Source organism: Glycine max, chromosome 7, assembly GCF_000004515.6.
Source record: "Glycine max cultivar Williams 82 chromosome 7, Glycine_max_v4.0, whole genome shotgun sequence".
NCBI classification, from domain to species: domain Eukaryota; kingdom Viridiplantae; phylum Streptophyta; class Magnoliopsida; order Fabales; family Fabaceae; genus Glycine; species Glycine max.
Window position 1 is genome coordinate 1,598,917 of NC_038243.2, and position 19,344 is coordinate 1,618,260.

The window sequence follows — 19,344 nt, forward strand, 5'->3', positions numbered from 1 at the left end:
TTGACAAAGGTTAATAAATAATATTTAATTTTCAAATTATTTATATTAAAATCATATAATATTAATGGACGACTAATAAAGTCTTGTAAATATGATCATTTATAGCCTTTAAAATAAAATATGATATAAAGCAAATATAATTGAAAAATAATATTTGAATATTTTATCTAAAAGATAAAAGAATATAATTATCTCTCTAAAACTATAAAGGGAATATAGAATATTCATTTAAAAAGGTGAAAGAATGAGTTATCCTCGCAACAATAACATTAAATAATTTTTTTTTTCAAAATACAAAATAAATATTCTAATATTAATAGATTATATATTATTATTTATATTGAAAATTATAAAAAATTAGGGGGCATGTCTCCCCAACTAATAATGTAAATCCGTCCCTGCTTGGTACTTATCTCAGTTTAGTTTTATTTTAAAATTTCCAAATCACGGACGGTACAAATTTTCCCAACATAAAACTTAAGGTTGCAGTTAGTTTGTTTGATTTGAGTGTTTTTTTTTTTTTGAATAAAAAAATATTTTAAAATTTTTAAAATATGTTTTAAAAAAATACTTTAAGGTGTTATAATGTTTTTACTTTTTAAAAAAAAATTGAAAATATTGATGTGTTATTTTTAGTTTTCAACTTGTTTTAAAAATATTAAATAAACTTATTTTTACTCTTATTTTTTCATATAAAAATGAAAAACAAAAACCCTCAAAATCAAATCAAGCACTCCAAGCAGTCACCTAAGCCAAGCAAATTTCTATAATTAGTACGACTTTAATAATTCTCTATTCTAAAAATCTAAAATAGAGTGACGTAAGCACTGTTGATCTTGATTGATGACGTGGCTGAAACGAGGACGGGAAAGTGAATGGTGCCACGTGGAGCACAATCCTTGATGTATTAGACTCGTGGTATAGATATTTTCCACCTCCATCTCCATCTTTATTTACATCACAACCACTTCTATTTTCGTTTTTACCGAAACGTTGATTACGGTCTTTATAGGCCACTAAAATTAAATAGATAATTAATTTAGGTTAAGTGGTAACTTTAAATCTATTCCTTCATTTATTAAAAATTATGGCTGCCATAAATTATTTAACAAAAGATATGCCACCTAGCCGAAGAAGAATAAATACCCGATAAAAATGGTGATTTGGCAAACTTGAAATTATGAAAATATTTAATGTTACCAGAATAAAAGAAAAAAAAAAAAAAGGCATTCAAAACATAGGGTTGATACTTTCTAGCTATAAGAAAATAGTTCGAGAGAGACGAGGATTTGAATGCCAAGGGAAAAAGACACGAGAAACAGAAAGTATCAAACGAAAACCAGATAAGTCATTGTTTAGTCGCTTAATATCACATCTTTGGTAATTCCAATCAATTTATGACTTTATGTTGTTGTAAACGAAGAGAAGAGGTCCATTCTTGTACTTCTATGAAAAAAATACTAAAGAGCACCTCATTATTTTTTTTAAAAACTAGCAATGAAAATTTTATTTTTATTAATATCTAAGTTTTGTTACTCAATTTGTCCTTTTTACACGTTTTAATTTATATCTAATTTACAATTTTTACTGTATAACCATTTAACATAAAACATTTTTAAGATAAAAATTTGTTTGAAGAAATATCAGTGATTCCCATAGAGAAAATGCTCTACTTAATACAACTATATTATTGTTGAGCAATATTTTAATATATCATTACATATCTAATTATCTATAAGACTCAAACAGGAAAAAAAGTGTTATTAAATTGTACCAATTGTTAATGTTATCAAATATTTTAGTTACTGTATAAAATAAGATGCTAAGAATGTTTTTGTTGCTTTGGGGGTCTTTTGCCTCCAACCATTCAGCAAGAGTAAAAACTATTAGTGCAGGAAACGAAGATTGCTCATAGCCTCATACATTGTCTTTTATATTTGGCATATAAACATTTTTTTCCTCGTGTTTTTTTCTTGTTTTAGGCACGGGTGTTAATTAGGCATATAATGCTTTTCTTGTTTCAGAAACTCATAATAGCATGACTGATTGTTTAATAGATATATTAATTAAGAATGGTATTATTATAGTCAGTTTTCATTAAGAGTAAAGTACATACTAAAGAAATAGAAAATGTAGAAATCAAGAAAAATAAAGTAAAAAAATGTATCGATTTAATGAATAGAATAAGAAAAAAAGAACTAATGATTTTTTTGTTTATTCTGACAAGTAAAAAAAAGAGTGCAAATAAATAAATAGTATAAATATATTTTATTAAAATTAAAAAAAAACTTAATTATTTTTCTTAATATAAAATTATAAAAAGTATAATAATTATTGTTTTACTTATTTCTTTGTTATATAAAATGAATTTTAAAACTTAAAAAAGGAAAAAGGAAGATATCATTTTCTTCCATTTCATGTTAATTTCAAAGAGAAGTTTTTCTTATCAAAATGTTTTAAATTTAGAAATTTTTTCTTATCAATCTCAACTTGAACCAACTTAATAAAATGAGTTGATTCAAGTTTGGTTTATTAATTCTAAAAAGTAAAAAATACTTCAAATTTTTTTAAAAAATAAGTAATATGATTAAAAATTAAAAGCATCACATAAAATAAGTCGAATTATTGAGTTCATTAGCTCAAAATTAAGGATGTATTTGGTTGAGAGAGAAGAGATAAATATAAAAGAAATTTTATTTATTATTTTCTAATTAGTTTGTTTAAATCATCCATACTTTTTGTTTTTACTAAATCATTCTTATTCAAGTAAATAGTGAATATTTAAATTAAAAATAAAAATAGTGAATATCCAATTAAACTTAATGGATACTAAAATAACGGGTGTAATGATGCACAGAGAAAATATATAAAAGTAACGGCAGGCATAAATATTAGTATGTATGTATAAAGCAAGTATATGATATCTGGCGGTTAGTTGAGGAGCTCACTCGCATTGGTAGCCACAAAAAAGCATTGAAAAGCAAAAGGCATAGTATTTAAAATATGATATGATGGGGTTGAGTGGTAGTATTAATACGAGAGTAGAATATCAAACACATTTGGTCACAGCATACTCCACTCTCTCTACCTCAGAGACTTATTAAGATGAAGCCCAAGACTTGCGAGCTTTGTCATCAACTAGCTTCTCTCTATTGTCCCTCCGATTCCGCATTTCTCTGCTTCCACTGCGACGCCGCCGTCCACGCCGCCAACTTCCTCGTAGCTCGCCACCTCCGCCGCCTCCTCTGCTCCAAATGCAACCGTTTCGCCGCAATTCACATCTCCGGTGCTATATCCCGCCACCTCTCCTCCACCTGCACCTCTTGCTCCCTGGAGATTCCTTCCGCCGACTCCGATTCTCTCCCTTCCTCTTCTACCTGCGTCTCCAGTTCCGAGTCTTGCTCTACGAATCAGATTAAGGCGGAGAAGAAGAGGAGGAGGAGGAGGAGGAGTTTCTCGAGTTCCTCCGTGACCGACGACGCATCTCCGGCGGCGAAGAAGCGGCGGAGAAATGGCGGATCGGTGGCGGAGGTGTTTGAGAAATGGAGCAGAGAGATAGGGTTAGGGTTAGGGGTGAACGGAAATCGCGTGGCGTCGAACGCTCTGAGTGTGTGCCTCGGAAAGTGGAGGTCGCTTCCGTTCAGGGTGGCTGCTGCGACGTCGTTTTGGTTGGGGCTGAGATTTTGTGGGGACAGAGGCCTCGCCACGTGTCAGAATCTGGCGAGGTTGGAGGCAATATCTGGAGTGCCAGCAAAGCTGATTCTGGGCGCACATGCCAACCTCGCACGTGTCTTCACGCACCGCCGCGAATTGCAGGAAGGATGGGGCGAGTCCTAGCTGATGATAGCTATACCAATGCATTGTAATGTATGTGTAATCCAAATGTGTGGATTTCAAATTTGAGTTTAGTTTCCTTTGCTTTTCTTTTCTTTTTTGTATCTACGAATGGTTGTTGATTAATGTGTAGCAATTGGATCAACAAATTCGAATATAAATGAAAAACTAGCCAGCCAAGCAACTCATTCTAAATGTGCTTAATAGACAAGGTTTTAGTAGTAATTCGTAATGTGTCTAATGACCCAACCGAAGCCAATGCGTTTTTTTTACTCATAAAACATTACTGATCTTCATATTAGGGTTTTAAATTTGCAGTTGTAGCTCCATTATAATCGTTTTTTTTAAGTATATATATTTTTTTTATGTTATGCCTGAAATTTCGGTCCCAGATAGTTTTTCAAAATTGATTAACATTTTTTATTTATTCTTAAGAAATTACAAAGTACACGACTATAAATTTTCTTTTTCATATATTGTTGATTAATAAAAGAAGCAAATGAAAAAATTTCGACGGTTTGACATGAAAGCCAATGTGGAAGAGTTCAAATTGTTACCAACTCGCCATGATGGATAAATGTCTACCAGTAGTTTTTTTGGGGGGGATTGTGCAACTGGAATCACTGGCAACCAATTTAACTTTTCCCTATTATCGTTTTACAATTTTAATTTTAGCTGTAGTTGCTTTTCTTGTTTTACAGAATAAAGGTTACTATGTTTTTCTTAATGTGTGGAAATTTCATTTGTGGATTTCAATGATAATTCCAAAAATCGAAATAAAGAAAAAAAAATTGTTAATTTGATAGTAAAAGTATTTTATGGCTCTTCAAACTTTTAATTCAAACATGCAAAAACTCACCAAAATATGTGGCCTAAGAAAAATGAACCACAAAATGCGCGACACGAGGTCATGATGTTGCATCTAATCTAAATGTGCTATTCATCAATCATTACTGTGTTGTCTTCTGATTTTTGTTTCATCAGGCTTAAACAAAATTAATCCATACAAATCATTCATGTCTCTGATGCCTGCACGTCTTCTCTGGCTAGTAAATAAAAAGGGGCATTGGTAGGTGCCACTTATTATCGAAAAACCGATATCTGAATTCTGCGAACAAATTTGATCTTTGGTTTTGTTGAGGTTATTCATTTGGTTTTGAACAGGCAACAACCATAATTGAATTGATGTTCTATCAAATAGATAGTTAGATACTAAGTGGGAGTACCAAATTTAAAACCACACGTCTGGTACGTTATTGCTTTTGGTCCCAACTTGGAACCCACAATTTCTGCCAAGTAATAATGGACGTCAACAACCTGTGTGCAAAAAACAAGCGGTTAAATAAAGAGGTTGAGCTACCACAAAAAGGATGGTGTTCTGTTGAGTCACTCATAATCAAGTATAGATATAATAGAGATAGATGTGAGGTCTAAATGTGCTTCTCAAAAGTGATACATGAGATGGGTCAGGGTCAATGAATAGCAAAGCTCTTCATTGTGGTTGCTGTTTAAAGTTATTGCTAGAATCCTACGAAGAGAAAGACAGAGAGCGGGATAGTTCGGTTTTTGCGTTTTTAGATTCTTTCTGTCCCAATTGGGATTTCATTATGTTTAAACCACATGTTTCATTTACTTTTAATTTAAAATTCATAGCATTAGTTTTGTTGCCATGGCTCATTCTTAACCGTAATTTGATTTCCTTAAAGTATTCATTAACTAATGCCCATGAACTTTCCGTGTTATTTAAAGCCGTTTGTAGTGGCTTAAATCATAATCGAAGAGAGGTCTTTATGAAACTTAAAATATCCTACTATTCTGTAAGTAGTAACCAGGTCCCTTAGTTGTCCAAAATCATTACAAGAGTCAAGAGATAAAATGTTAAATTATACAAGACTAACTTTTAACTTAAACGCATCCATAATTATTGTATTGTGGTTTCCATCAAACCAATCAATCTTTGAAATGGTGTACATCAAACATGCCTTTACTTTTTTTTTTTTTTTTGGCTTGAAAGATCAAAGTGTCAAGCATAATATCTTTATGAAAAATATAAAATTATTGCGCGTGATATCATATGGGTCGTGATGTTTTAAAAAGAATATTTTTATATCCTTAATTTATTTTATTGGAGAACCTATTAACGGGACACGTAATCACTTTTCATGCAAGTGAATACATTCATAAACTTATTAGAAACAAAATTCATGGTCATTTGTAAGAAAAAATTACTACAAGTAATGCCATTAAGTACTTAAACTATTTAATTTTACAAATATTTTTGGAATAAAATTTAAATTTATGATATTAATAATTAATTTAATTATTTTTATTGATATTGATAAATTACTTATTTTTTATAAAAAAATATTAATATTTTATTGAGATAATTAATTATGGGAAATTAAATGGACAATAAATGGGTTTGGGATGGGGAGGCAGATTAGATTCCCTAAAAGTAGGCAACTAGGCATAACTGAAAAAAAAAGAAAAATTCTAAATCGTACAAGTTTTATGTTTCAATTTCTGCTTTATTTTGAGCATGACGTGGAATGATTGAGATTATATGTTGATTTAAGTTAGTTATTTAAACAATTGGTGATATATGGACAGTTTAACATATTATTTATTCTATTACTATTTTTTAATATCTTTCCAATCACAATCATATTACCTATTATATTTACATCTATCTTTCTTTTATCTCTTTCCCTTTTAAGTATCAAGTTTTAAGTAGAGTTTGGTGTCCATGGATATTTTCTTATTTAAATAGAATAGAAAGATATAGTATGTGATTTATACAATTCATATGCAACTCTAGGAGCTTGATTGCTTCAACTGTAAGTATGAACAGATAAACTACAAATGTCCCAGCTTAAATGTTATCTTTAGTAGTAAGTTTTTAGCCAAACCAATCCTAAAATTTTTCATGGAAAAAAGTACCAAAAGGAACAAAAAGAATTGTGCTGTGAGTGTAGAGAAATGGAAACAAAACTCAGCTTTGAGCAAACACAATCTTGAATCTTCTGTTCCAAACTTCCAGGCCTAAATAACAGCAATGCGCAATCTCATAAAGACAGTCTCATTCAGTTAGCATGGATAAAAAAGGATCCATTTTCAAAGTGGTTTTGGCAAAATCCTATTTTGTCACCAACTTTCAAAGGATTTGCACTGGCTAGTTCTGAATTTCCTTGTGTTCTCAATATCAGCTAGTAGAGTTTTAAGCTTGATGCCAAATGGCCCTGGTTTTACAGCATCAATATTGCCAGATTGCGAGCAGAACTCTTCCTCAGCTTCTGAAACCTTTGTTGTCTTGTTTATTTCTGAGTTTGAACACCACTCTCCTTGAACCAACCCACTAGATGATCGGTTAAGAATCAAATCATCAATTTTCTCCAGAACCACATCATCTTCGCCAAATGGGTGTGCAAATGCAGCCCCAGTTTCCAGCATTGTATCATAGTGTGACATGTCAAGTAATTGGGATTCAGATGGATCAGTGTCCCAAAGACTGTACATTAGATTATTGTCCACAGTGGTATTCTGGAACTCGTGGGAGTTACACAGCACTGTGTGGAAATATGATTCCAGAGGATAAGCCACATTGCTGAAGAACATTAGAAGTTTTCTTGGTAAATTGTCCCATCCTCTAACACAGTACTCCATAAAGGATCTTGTAAGAATCATCCAGGGTGAACCTAGTAATTAAAGGACAAGAGAAACTAATAACTAAAAATGGTGAATTTTATTCTTAAACTTCAATGATCAATTTTGTTTCATGCTTTCATGTATTAGGAAACCAAGGCCTGAAGTTTGAAAGTAAACTGACCTCGAAATAGCTTAAAAGCATCTGGGGTATCTCGGGACTCCACAGCAAAGAAAAGTGGACTATTCTTTTCATAGTGTAAACTTTGGTCTACCACAATTTGATTAATGTCTCGTTGCCTGCATCAGGTCATCCACCATTTTATAAACCTGTTTAGATGATTTCTCTGTTGCAGATAGGTAACATAGGGCTCTCTACTCAAACATGACAAATAAAGGTAACTAATTAATTATTTTAACAGCTATAGTTATCACTTACCACTATGATTATTTAATTAAAACTTTATAATATGCATTTAGATAAGGAAATAAGCCAGACTTTAATTTGCGGATTACTTACTCGTTCCGAACTGTCTTGTTAGTGTAATGAATGAAGTTGACATATCTTGGCAAAAATGTGAAAGCATGAAGGATATCTGCACAGAAATAAATAAAACACGGTTGAATTGTTATCCCATTGAAGGCACATTGATAGAGAACCTAGGCTCTAAAATTAGTGTTTTAGGCGTTGGTTATCACAATTTATGAAACACTAAGTAGTAAGTACTGTGTAGGTTTTAAGAAGAAGATCATGAGCAATTGCATATGTTAAGCCATTGTAGCATCTTTGATACAATTCAATTTTTCTAGATCTCAACATAACTACACAAACTTGGAAGAGGGCAATTCTAATATTTCTAGCAATCAGCTATTTTTTACTTGGTTGGAGTTATTGAATTCAGAGTCATCTAACATTTCAAATTGACCTCAATTTGGAACTCAACTCATGATGCGTACCATTAATAGAAAGAAAACTTCAGAACGCAAGTTTATAGCACATAAAACATTTACATCAAAGACACTTACCATCCTGAGTCATGAGAGGATAATCTGAAGCACTTAAGGTGATGAACCAGTCCCAATCTGGGTTTAGTTTAAGAAGCAAAGCAGCAGCATGCAGAGGAGCAGAAAGAGCAGAAGATCCCATCCTATTGATGGCATAACTTTTCCCAATGACATTCACGTTTCCATATTCCTCAAACACCTTAATGGATTTAACTGAAATAGCTAAATCCATTCTTTCAGACTCAGAGGAACGATCATCAAGCTGAAGTAGGTACTGATTTCTTGGATGGTATAAAGCCTTCAGCAGCCTCAACATCTTCTTACTCTCTCCTTTGCTGCCAAGTATCCAATATGCAAGCACAGGAGGGTACCCTTTTCCTTTTGATATAACATGCTTAGGATTGAAGTGCCGTAACTTAGATATTGTGGCATAAGAAACATTTGGAGCATTCAATCTTGAAACTGTTCCATACAACACCAAACATACAGCAAAAATCAGAAGGAATAGACGATAATCCAATCCCCTACATGGAAATTTGGATGTTCTCATTGAAGTGGTTGTATGTGGATGTAAAGAAAGGTTCTTGAAAGATTAAAATTCAGATAAACTTGGTTGCCATGAAGAAGTTCATCTCTTATGAAAGCAGTTTCAGTAACAAAATTTGCCTTTGATCTGACTTCGATCTGGGGATCTAATGCATAGATGAAGTCTTCAAATGCTAATGAATCCCAACAAATATAAAGGTGGGAGATACTAAGGTACATTAGAGAAAAATATTTATAATGATAATATATATGTGGATTAATAATTCAACTTAAAGCGAGAGGAGTAAGGTAAAAAATCAGTGTAGAAGGTGTGAATGTGATTGAGAATGGAAAAAAGGTGAAGGATGTTGAAACTTGTACCTAACGTTTGAAAACTTGAAATGGAAGGCAACAAAAAGCAGGGTTGCAAGTTTGAAAGCTTATTATGACCCTTTCTGTAAACAAGAAACTATTTGTTCGTTGGAGATTAAAAAATTAGTGAAAATGATATGTGATGAGAGGGAGTTTACATGCACTATTTTTCCGCGAATAAAATGTTATTCGATCACTCCATCTCAGTCAAAGGTAAATGGCTATTTTTTTTGGCTGTTACCAATTTATCTATACCGTTCTTACGTTATTGTTCTTTGGTTTCACTAAATTGCCACTTGTTCGAACATCATGTTAACCTTTCACAAAGAGATTCAAGAAGAAAGTGGTGAACTCTCTACACTTTGATTCTTAACATTTTAATTGATTTAGAAACGATTTCAGACTCAATGCAAGTCCGTGCACTGCAGGGATGACATGAAAATCACTTGTAGACAAAATCGTATCAACATGTGCTCTAACTTATTATCTGCATCAACGTTCTTTAATTTATTGCAATTAAATGATACGACTGTAAAGGCCCATCAGAATTTTTAAGGAACTTAGTATTCAAACATGACTATTTAAAACGAAAAAGTTGATAGAAAAAGGTCAAAACAAAAAAGTATGTAAAATGATTGTAAAATTTTACTTTTACCTGTTTTCTTTGAATCATAACTACGAAAAATACAACAGTTTTATTTCTATTACAAGATAATATATCTATCTTTTTCTAATATTTTTCCTTAACTACTCCACTCAACTTAAATATAAGTAAACATACCTAATTTCACATTGTTTAAGGATATTGGTTAACTTTATTTGATTTTCTTGATTTCATATAAAAATAATTATATTTTGTAAACTACACTTAGTCATATTTATTAGAGACCATGCTTACATTTGAAATAATTTAAGAATATTTTTTGGAATGATAACATTAAATAGGATTATATTAGTTGAAATTTGCATATGTTTAAATCTATCAAACAGACTTTTTTTTTACTTATATTTGAATAGAAAGAAAATATACTTGAGATAATAACATGCACTTGGAATAGTTTACTTACAATTTATTTGAGCTTATTTATTTATGACATAAGCACTTGTTTATGACATGTCTATGAATTATTTACAACTTATAATTTATATGAAAACATTTTTTATACAAAAATAATAATTACATTTTATGTTAAGAAAATAATAATTTGATAATTTTTTAATTAATAAAAATAAAATCATATAACTTATTTATTTATACTATTTTTCACTCATTTAAATAAATAGAGAGAAATTTCTCATTTATTTTGCTCTTATTTCTATCCATCCAAAATATGATTTTCCACTTTATTTGTTTTACATTTCTCTATTGCACTATTAATCCAAATAAACCATTAGTTTTCGTAACGGGTGGAATGCATTATATATATATATATATATTGTGTAACGAAAAACTATATGTTGCACTATATTTATTTATTTATTTATTGTGTAACTAAAAACTATATATTGTTTTTGGAATATAAAAATTATAGTTTCAATCATATTGTATATTATAATATTATCAAATTTGCGTTGCTTATTTTTATTTTTGAATATGTTCATCAAAAGTGAATTAGGAATAAAAAAAGTATTTATTAATCTGGTTTTATTTATCTCCCAATCCAATTTTATATTAATCAAGATACTTTTTCATGATGATCGAGAGTTAAAAAAAAAACTGTTTCTTTTTGTTTAAGATACGGATATTGACCACAAGATCTTAGTTTTTTTTATTCATATGTTCTTTTCTGTTAGAAGTTTTTAAAAGTATTTCCGGTATTATTGATTGCAGGCTGAGAAGGTTAGAATTTTCTTTTATAACATGTTTTTCTCCCATCATATTCGCATGGAAATATGAAAAAGTTATTGTCTGATATACATGTACTTCTATTTCTATTTATATTTCAATTGTTTCAAATTTTAAAAAATTATTTTCAGAAATATTAAAATGCAACCAAACGCCGCGCGCATATATATATATATATATATATATATATATTAAAATACCCAAAGATGATATTCCTATAATATATTTCTAGGGATAACAATTCCATAAATGGAAAAAAAATTCGGGTGTGTAATAACTTAAAACCGTGAAACAAATGTTTTATAATTTTTTTCATCCGGTCCTTTTGTATTTTTAATGATTTGTATCTTTTATTAATTTTTCGTCAGCATTAATTCTTGTTGTTCATTTTTCAATTTCACTAGCAGTATACTAGATACTGAACCCGTGCGATGAACCGGACAAGAAATTATAAGAGTATAATTTATATTTTTATAGAATAATATTTTATTTTTTTTATGTAAATTAAAAACGCTAAGATGATGATATTTTGATAAAGTAAGATGATGCATTTGATCAAGACCCATATTGTTGTCTAAAAAGATTGGAGACAAAATCTTAATATAGAAACTGATCTTTAAAATCGCAACACTCTTTCAGTTTTAGATCCAACCGTAGCTTGGTTTCTTGATATGCATTCATAACCCCTATTTGACCTAAGAATTAGTCGCACCATAATCAAATAAATGCGTCACAAATTTGATTAAATTACACTACCCAACATTCTTAATGAAAAAATGATTACCATTGAATGTTTTCAGCCTACACAGATGTAAAATAACTAACATAGTGTCATGTTTTTTTTTTTTTTTGGGTAGATATTAATGCATTTCCTTGTCAAATTATCCCCCATAAAGTATAAATTACCATTTTATTGTAATAACGTAAACAAATTAATTTAATCTTTTCAAAATTGTGATATTGAATTGACTATAGTTTTTGACATTATAAGATATAGGATAGGATGTCTGCATCAAAGTATAGTTTTTTTATTACTACTATAATTATGTTTTTTTTTTTCATATCTATATACATGTCCTCTATACAAAGCCTTATTAATATCATTCCTCTATACGCCATGTCTTTTAGAGCATAGACCCGTGCATGCAGAGAGTGAGCTTTTGAGCTTTTTTTTAGGTTTGTATAAAATGTATATTGACAAATCTTATTTTATTATTGAAAATAAATTCCTAATCACGTTTCCAATTCTTAGTATTAAATAATATAGGACAAATATTCTTAAATACTTTTACAAAGTATAATATTAAATTTTTTAAAGCATCCCTCAATATAAACCAATGAAGCGTTTTTTTTTTTTTCAATTAAAAAGTTTATACAAACCGAAATAATAAACCGCCCAGGCATGCATTCAAATCCATTTTGTTCCAATATTTGTTAAAAACACATAAAACGTCAGAAGCAAAAGTCCAAAAATACTTGGAAGTATAAAGTATCAAGAAACAATATTCTTAAACTTTTTTTTAACATATGTCTTGGTTGGTTTCATTCCTTGCGACTCCCAAATAAACACGACAATTCCTTATTGTTCTATAAAATGCCCTCCCTTTTTCTGATCTTTTCCAAATCCGGTTAGCACACACAAATTGTTATGACCTGGCAATTAATAAATCCAATATTTATATGAACATACACTAGTAATAACAAAAGAAAAATAACACACAAATACCGTTGATGCACGATTATTTTCTACTCTTTAGTTCCCGTTGAAGATAACACAATTAATTATCTTCATCATCATCTAGTACATCAATTGGAGGAGAAACAATAGTGAGTTTAGAATGCAAGGAATGAACATTCTACCTCTATCATAATCTTAAATGTATTTAAATAATACATCCTTATCCAACCACCATCACGCAAAATATACTATCTCTTAATTTGCATCCAGCCATTAGTAGAGTATAATAATCCATAATTTTTCTCAACACAAACATCTATTATATTGTCACATGTGTTTCAACATATCTTCTTAATAATTTATAGTAAACAACCGTGATATTCTACCATAAGCAGTATCAATACATAGAAAAGACACAAATCAAACTCACAAATACACAAATCATCCTTCTTAGTTTTTGATGATGATCCTCCTCTTGTCATCAATACATAGTCGTTATCAAAGATAAAGAGAACACATTAGAAAAGACACCCGAAGTGATGCGTCCAAATCTTTTATATGAAATTAATTGAGCTGAAAGAAGGATTATAGAAAACAAAGCCTTTAAGAGGAACATGAAACGTAAAATTTAAGCACACGTGTAGAATAAAAATAAAATGCACACGTATAACTTACAAATATAGTATCTTATAAATAAGTCATAATGGTTTAATTGGTAACGAAACAATGCATATTATTGGTTTAATTTATTTATTATATTATTAGTTCTATCTTACAAATTTCAGTGAAAATAATATTTAAGCAGTATCAACTTAATTATACATACTTAATTAATAATATATTTCAACAAATACTGTATATATTATCCTATACTTTTGACTTTCTGTCTTTTATTTTTTGTAATAATTTAAAAATGATAAAATAACTAGAGATTTGTTACAAAAGATAGAAAACCTGCAGACTTTTGTAAAATTTTAAAAATAATCAGTTTTCAGTTTATTATAATAAACAAATCTTCTTTTTTTTAAAAAAAAAGTTTAACCAAACTCAGTGGTATTGGGGGGTGAGAGTTGGAAGTGGTATTTGAGTTGGCAAAGCAAAAGCGATGGCAATCTCAATCTGAATTAATCTCATTCTTCAGCCCACAGAGTCACCAATCTAATCTAATCTGAGTAAAATTGGATTCGAAAGGAACAGAGGGACAAATAAAGGAATATTATTGTATTGTATATTTATCATTGTCAACCTCAACCTCTCTATACGCTAATTAAGGTTTATTACAATACAATAGCATCCATTGTCGGATTCTTTTTCCTTTCCCAAAACTAACTCAAACTTCTATGGAAGCACTCTCCTTCATCCCCAAAGACTCTTGCTCACTTCTCCTTCGCCCTCCTTCTTCTTCCTCTGTCAGAACAGCGCCGCCACTTGCTTTCTTCAAAACCACCCAACACTCTCACTCGCACCTTCTCCGTCTTCGCGTTTCTGCTCTCCCAAACACCGACGCCGCCGATGAACCCACCAACGACTTCACCTTGGCGTCTCAACCTCTGGTTCTTTATTCCTCCCTTCCTTTTTTACCATACATACCGTAAAATCAATTTCAAACCTTTAGACTTTGGAATTGGAGGTGGTGCCCTTTCTCAACATTTTTTTTTTTTTTTATTAAACCACTCTCCTTCTTAAACCCTATTCACTATTCTATTCTGCTTATTATTATTGCGCATTTTAATCAACTTGTTCCAAAACGAGATCATGATACTCATGGCTTATGTGTCTTTCATTAGGAATTAAATTTTCATCTCCAAACCGAATTCCCTCTCTTTAAGTTTCATGTTGTTTTTACTTGACAGTTCATGGAAATTTCACAACAATAGTCAATAGGGTCGTTGATTGGTCATTTCTTTTTTGCTCTTATCTTATGCATCCTAATCAACAGATATGTTATCTTTGACTTTTCACTTAGTTTGGTGCCCTTTCCATTGTGAAGGAAAATTTAAGCCATTCCGAGACCGAGAGTTCCGAAGATGATCAAGATGCGCCGTCACAAATGGGCATGTCGTGGTCAACGATCACAGCCCCAGCTGGAAGTGGATCGGGTGGTGGCACCAGGGCTGGACTTTTCAGAACACCCATTTCTGGTGGCGTGCAGAGTGCCACCTCAGCTCACGGTTTACCTAGACCGGCTTTAGCAGTACGCAATTTGATGGAGCAGGTAAGCTGCTGGTGTTTGTTTATGGCAAAACTTTGAATTTGTTTTTGTATATTCAACTGTATAACTGAATCTAGCACAATTAACTTCTTGGATTCCCTTTTATTAATTTTTCGTTGCCTTTTCCTTCTATAATTCAAGGCAAGATTTGCTCATTTGTGCACTGTAATGTCTCGTATGCACCACCGACGAGAAGGATATCCATTTGGTTCTCTGGTTGATTTTGCACCAGACTCAACGGGTCGTAAGTCAACAATTCTTCATTTGCTTGATTAGTTACTTCCATTCAGTCATGAATATTTGATTCACTTATGGATTTTAGTGCCTAGTTGTTTTTCCATTGTTCAAATAGGAGATTAAGTTAGGAGTTCTGCCCCAAGGTCCATATGTGTCACAATCATGATAATAAATATTTGATGGACTCAGCTAAGTTGATCGGGTAGAGATAATTAAATTGTTGTAAATTGGGCATGCATTATAGATGTTTCCCATCTAGTTTTGATCTTTGCTGAGAAATGAGTGAGAATATGATAGGAACTCAAAATTAGGATATAAAATAGGGAGACCAAGCGCCTTACAAACAGAAGTAGCCCTCTGTTAGTACTAAAATATAGAAGAAAACAGGAAGATAACTATGGAGATTGTGCAGCAGAACAGAATACTTCATCAGTTCAGCCCACCCGAGCCTTTCCACCTCACTCAATTCTTACTTATCTGTTACACTTTTCCTTCCCCCTTTTTACCCACTGGCCCACAGTTCAGGTACCACCACTCAACATGTGACAGCTATCTGTGTTGTTACAGCCTTCCCACCCTCTAATCAATGTTTTAAAAATCAGACCAGTCATGGAAGGCTGAAGACATTTGCTGTTCTGATTGTGGTTGAAATGTACATAATTCAATATATATTTAATATTATATAACATAATAAGTAATAAACTAATATAAACTCACAAGAAATATAGTTAGGTAAAATTTTAAATTAGCTTAAAATGACTGTATTATTTATCTTGCAAGGTAATGAAAAGCTAACGTTTCATACGTGACCTTTATATGTTGGCAGTGGACCTTGTTTGGCCAAACAAATATTTTAGTTGAATTAAAAATTGAAAAAATCAAAACAACCAGTTCATACTACCAGTTTTCTGAACCAGCTGGTCTATTGTTTTTAATCTGTGCTTCTATCGGACTCTTCCCTTGACATCTTCTCTGCAGTCGGCATTCTTCCATTTTCTCCAATTCCCCTCCCGCTTCTCCTTTCTTACATATGCAGCCCATCACTTCTATTTAGCCCATCTTTCTTTTTGTAGCATAACATGTGCTATGAGTAAGAGCATGTGGGGACTGAGGAATGAGAATGAGATTCATGTTCCTGCTTTAGTTGGAATATGGGCATGAATTACAGAATATTCAAATCTAATTGATAATTGTAGATACTACATAAACATAAAGAAAATAAAGAGTACATAAAAGATGCACAGTCCACCTCAAGATTCATGTGTTATAAAGTGCTCCTTGATTCATATCTGCTGTCTGTCTCATGATGCCCAGTGTTAATTGTGGAACACTTATGGTTTGCTTGTCTGTTTGTAGTGTTTATCTATAAATCATGCCTTATATTCTTCATTTGTAGATCCAATATTTTCATTTTCTCCTCTTGCGATTCACACAAGGAATTTGTTGGCTGACCCAAGATGCACACTGGTTGTCCAGGTTTGCAATTTGACATTTCTCATCTAAAGTTTTAGACTTCTGATTCTTGTTTTTCTCCATTTTGGGTTTTATTGACAGTTATATTTATTAGATACCTGGATGGAGTGGCTTGTCCAATGCAAGGGTAACTATTTTTGGGGATGTCTATCCACTTCCAGAAGATCAACAGGTTGTTTGCTGATTAATTTGTTTTTGTGGATCAGCTAATGTGCACTTGTTTGTACCTTTAGTTATTCATATAGAGATACTTTTTAGTTAGAGGTTTATTTGTACATGTCATGATATCTATTTGACTATTTGTACACTAACAGGAATGGGCTCATAAGCAGTATATTGCGAAGCATCAACAGGGTCCTTCTCAACAATGGGGCAACTTCTACTATTTTAGGATGCAGAATATAAGGTTGGCTTCTTTCCAGCTATACATAAATGGGATATATCTAGTAATTTTTTCTTAAAAAAATTATTTTATATAGTGAGAGGAGTAAATCTTGATCATACAATCATACATAGATGATCAAGATTATGTGGTCAATATTAAAGACTACTTAAAATCACACGATCACATAAAGTCATGTGACTTGTTAAAAAATCACATGACTTTTGAGTTTTAATATTGATCATTCGTTATGAGATTTAATAGTCAATATTTGTTCCTCTCACTTTCACATAAAAATGGCCCTCTAATTTGATATATTGCCTACACTCTCCTTCACACACACAAGCAGCTACTGCCAAGTTGATTGTATTGAATGAATAATCTTTTGAGCAAATTCTCTTGCATATTTTTGGGGCATTTTACCTGGGCCTGGTTTATAAGTGTCAATATTTGTCGAAGAACCCAATATCCTAGATTTTGACAAGACAAATAGTTTTTTTTATGTTGATTTACGAAACAATCATATTTTAGGTACTTGGTGAAGCATCAATAACATGCTCAGGTCTTTTGTATCCTTTTGAATTTTTCATAAAAAATATTGTTCCTTAAGAAAAAATATAGTGCTTGCGAACAACAGAATCCATGAAGAATTGGGAAATTAAAATTCATCATGTCATTTGGTACTATCATTATCAACCTGCATAGCTAATTTAATCAGTTCATTATTGGCAGGGACATATATTTCATTGGAGGCTTTGGTACTGTTGCTTGGGTGGATGTAAAGGAATATGAAACCCTTCAACCTGATAAGATTGCAGTCGATGGTGGTGAACAGTATTTAAAGGTGAAATTTCTGATTTCTTATTCTACAAAGGGAGTTAAAGGAAATAATTTCTTGTGTAGGCAAAAGTAAATAATCTTATTTTAAAAACAATTTTATATGCTAAAATTGTTTCTCTCTTCTCCCACATTTTAGAAGAAACTTATGGGATTGGTTTGGATGGGGCATCCTAATTTTTTTTGGCCTAGTAGTTGGAGATGGATGTATAACATGTTGGCACATTCGAGGCCTTAATTGGGGTTGGTTTTGTGGGGGTTCCTAGTTGACCCCAGTACTTTCCCTTGTGTATTACTTATTGATCGATTATGTAAACCTGCCCTAGAGTTATATCACGTCATTGCTTGGCTTTATGTTTGAAATAATAGGAACTCAATGCTATCTTCTCAAAGCCCCTAAAGAAGCTTCTATCTAATGAGACCGAGGTAGATGACGCTGCACTCATATCTATAGACAGCAAAGGAACTGATATTAGGGTCCGTCAAGGTGCCCAGGTATGTTTTTTTGACATTAGTTAGATTTGGCTTTCTAATTCTAATATTTCTAGCTGCTGTCTGTATCATTTATTTGAGGTCTTGTATGCAGTTCAACATTCAGAGGATATCATTTGATGAAGGACAGAGTGTAGAAACATTGGAAGAAGCTAAAGCTGCTCTTCGGAAATTAATACACAAAGGAAAAGTGTACAATTTGCAGAAATAAGATGTTGGATGTCCTCTTCCCCTTTGACTAGAGTAGACAACAAGATATGGAACCATGCGAGTTTCTAATCGGACTTTAGAATGGTTAATTTTATACATTTTGCCTGGTTGACATGCACCAGACAGTGTATTATATCCATGCATCTGCAAGCATATTTGCTAAAGTCTGATCGTGAGAGGACTTTTTGTGGGCTATACCACCATAGTCAAACTAGAAATAATATATCAGAACTCAATAAATAATAGTATGCTTCTCCCCCCTAAATTCCTCACTTGAATTCCCCTTCCATGCGTGGACTGTAAAATGCCAGCCAAGTTTGATTTAAGTTTGCGTGCTGTATTAGCTGATAGTAAACAATAATCTCAGATTTATAAATAAAACACTCCGCTAATTTCTTAATCAAATGAACATTCATTATCTTTCTACTGGAGAAAGAGATATTTGTAACCTTTTAGCAAGTAATAAAAAGGTACAAACATTTTTTTTTAAAGATTAGAGTTAGAAACAGGTAGCTCACGTTTGGAAATTTTATATTATTATTTTAAAAAAAATATTTTGAAAAATATTTCTTTTTGGTCTTAAAAAAAATTAAAAATTC

General features: G+C 31.7%; 3 protein-coding genes across 3 annotated transcripts; 2 read left to right on the forward strand and 1 right to left on the reverse strand.

Moving 5' to 3' along the window:
- The first annotated feature begins 2,955 nt into the window (after positions 1 to 2,955).
- On the forward strand, positions 2,956 to 4,022 carry LOC100781783 (B-box zinc finger protein 32). The gene has a single exon (XM_003530124.5). The coding sequence runs from the start codon at positions 3,106 to 3,108 to the stop codon at positions 3,835 to 3,837; it is 732 nt and encodes a 243-aa protein (XP_003530172.1). The 5' UTR covers positions 2,956 to 3,105; the 3' UTR covers positions 3,838 to 4,022.
- Positions 4,023 to 6,592: 2,570 nt separating this feature from the next.
- Positions 6,593 to 9,350, reverse strand: LOC100787649 (beta-glucuronosyltransferase GlcAT14A). The gene is made up of 4 exons (XM_003530131.5): positions 8,503 to 9,350; positions 7,997 to 8,072; positions 7,661 to 7,776; positions 6,593 to 7,529 (listed from the first exon to the last, which is right to left on the reverse strand). Exons 1-4 carry the CDS (start codon positions 9,029 to 9,031, stop codon positions 6,979 to 6,981), a joined length of 1,272 nt encoding a protein of 423 aa, XP_003530179.1. The 5' UTR covers positions 9,032 to 9,350; the 3' UTR covers positions 6,593 to 6,978.
- A 4,667-nt stretch (positions 9,351 to 14,017) lies between these two features.
- LOC100785526 (uncharacterized) lies at positions 14,018 to 19,010 on the forward strand. The gene is made up of 9 exons (XM_003530129.5): positions 14,018 to 14,455; positions 14,893 to 15,117; positions 15,256 to 15,358; positions 16,748 to 16,827; positions 16,919 to 16,996; positions 17,139 to 17,230; positions 17,939 to 18,050; positions 18,413 to 18,538; positions 18,630 to 19,010. The coding sequence occupies exons 1-9, from the start codon at positions 14,243 to 14,245 to the stop codon at positions 18,744 to 18,746; spliced, it is 1,146 nt and encodes a 381-aa protein (XP_003530177.1). The 5' UTR covers positions 14,018 to 14,242; the 3' UTR covers positions 18,747 to 19,010.
- Positions 19,011 to 19,344: the final 334 nt, after the last annotated feature.

Excerpts from the sequence above, each read along its gene's own strand:
- LOC100781783 (XM_003530124.5), top strand. The coding sequence starts at position 3,106 with ATGAAGCCCAAGACTTGCGAGCTTTGTCATCAACTAGCTTCTCTCTAT.
- LOC100785526 (XM_003530129.5), top strand. The coding sequence starts at position 14,243 with ATGGAAGCACTCTCCTTCATCCCCAAAGACTCTTGCTCACTTCTCCTT. Across the intron at positions 15,359-16,747 it reads TGCACCAGACTCAACGGGTC|ATCCAATATTTTCATTTTCT; the intron begins GTAAGTCAACAA and ends CTTCATTTGTAG. Across the intron at positions 18,051-18,412 it reads GTGGTGAACAGTATTTAAAG|GAACTCAATGCTATCTTCTC; the intron begins GTGAAATTTCTG and ends TTGAAATAATAG.
- LOC100787649 (XM_003530131.5), bottom strand. The coding sequence starts at position 9,031 with ATGAGAACATCCAAATTTCCATGTAGGGGATTGGATTATCGTCTATTC. Across the intron at positions 7,777-7,996 it reads AACAAGACAGTTCGGAACGA|GCAACGAGACATTAATCAAA; the intron begins GTAAGTAATCCG and ends GACCTGATGCAG. Across the intron at positions 7,530-7,660 it reads TGCTTTTAAGCTATTTCGAG|GTTCACCCTGGATGATTCTT; the intron begins GTCAGTTTACTT and ends TTTAATTACTAG.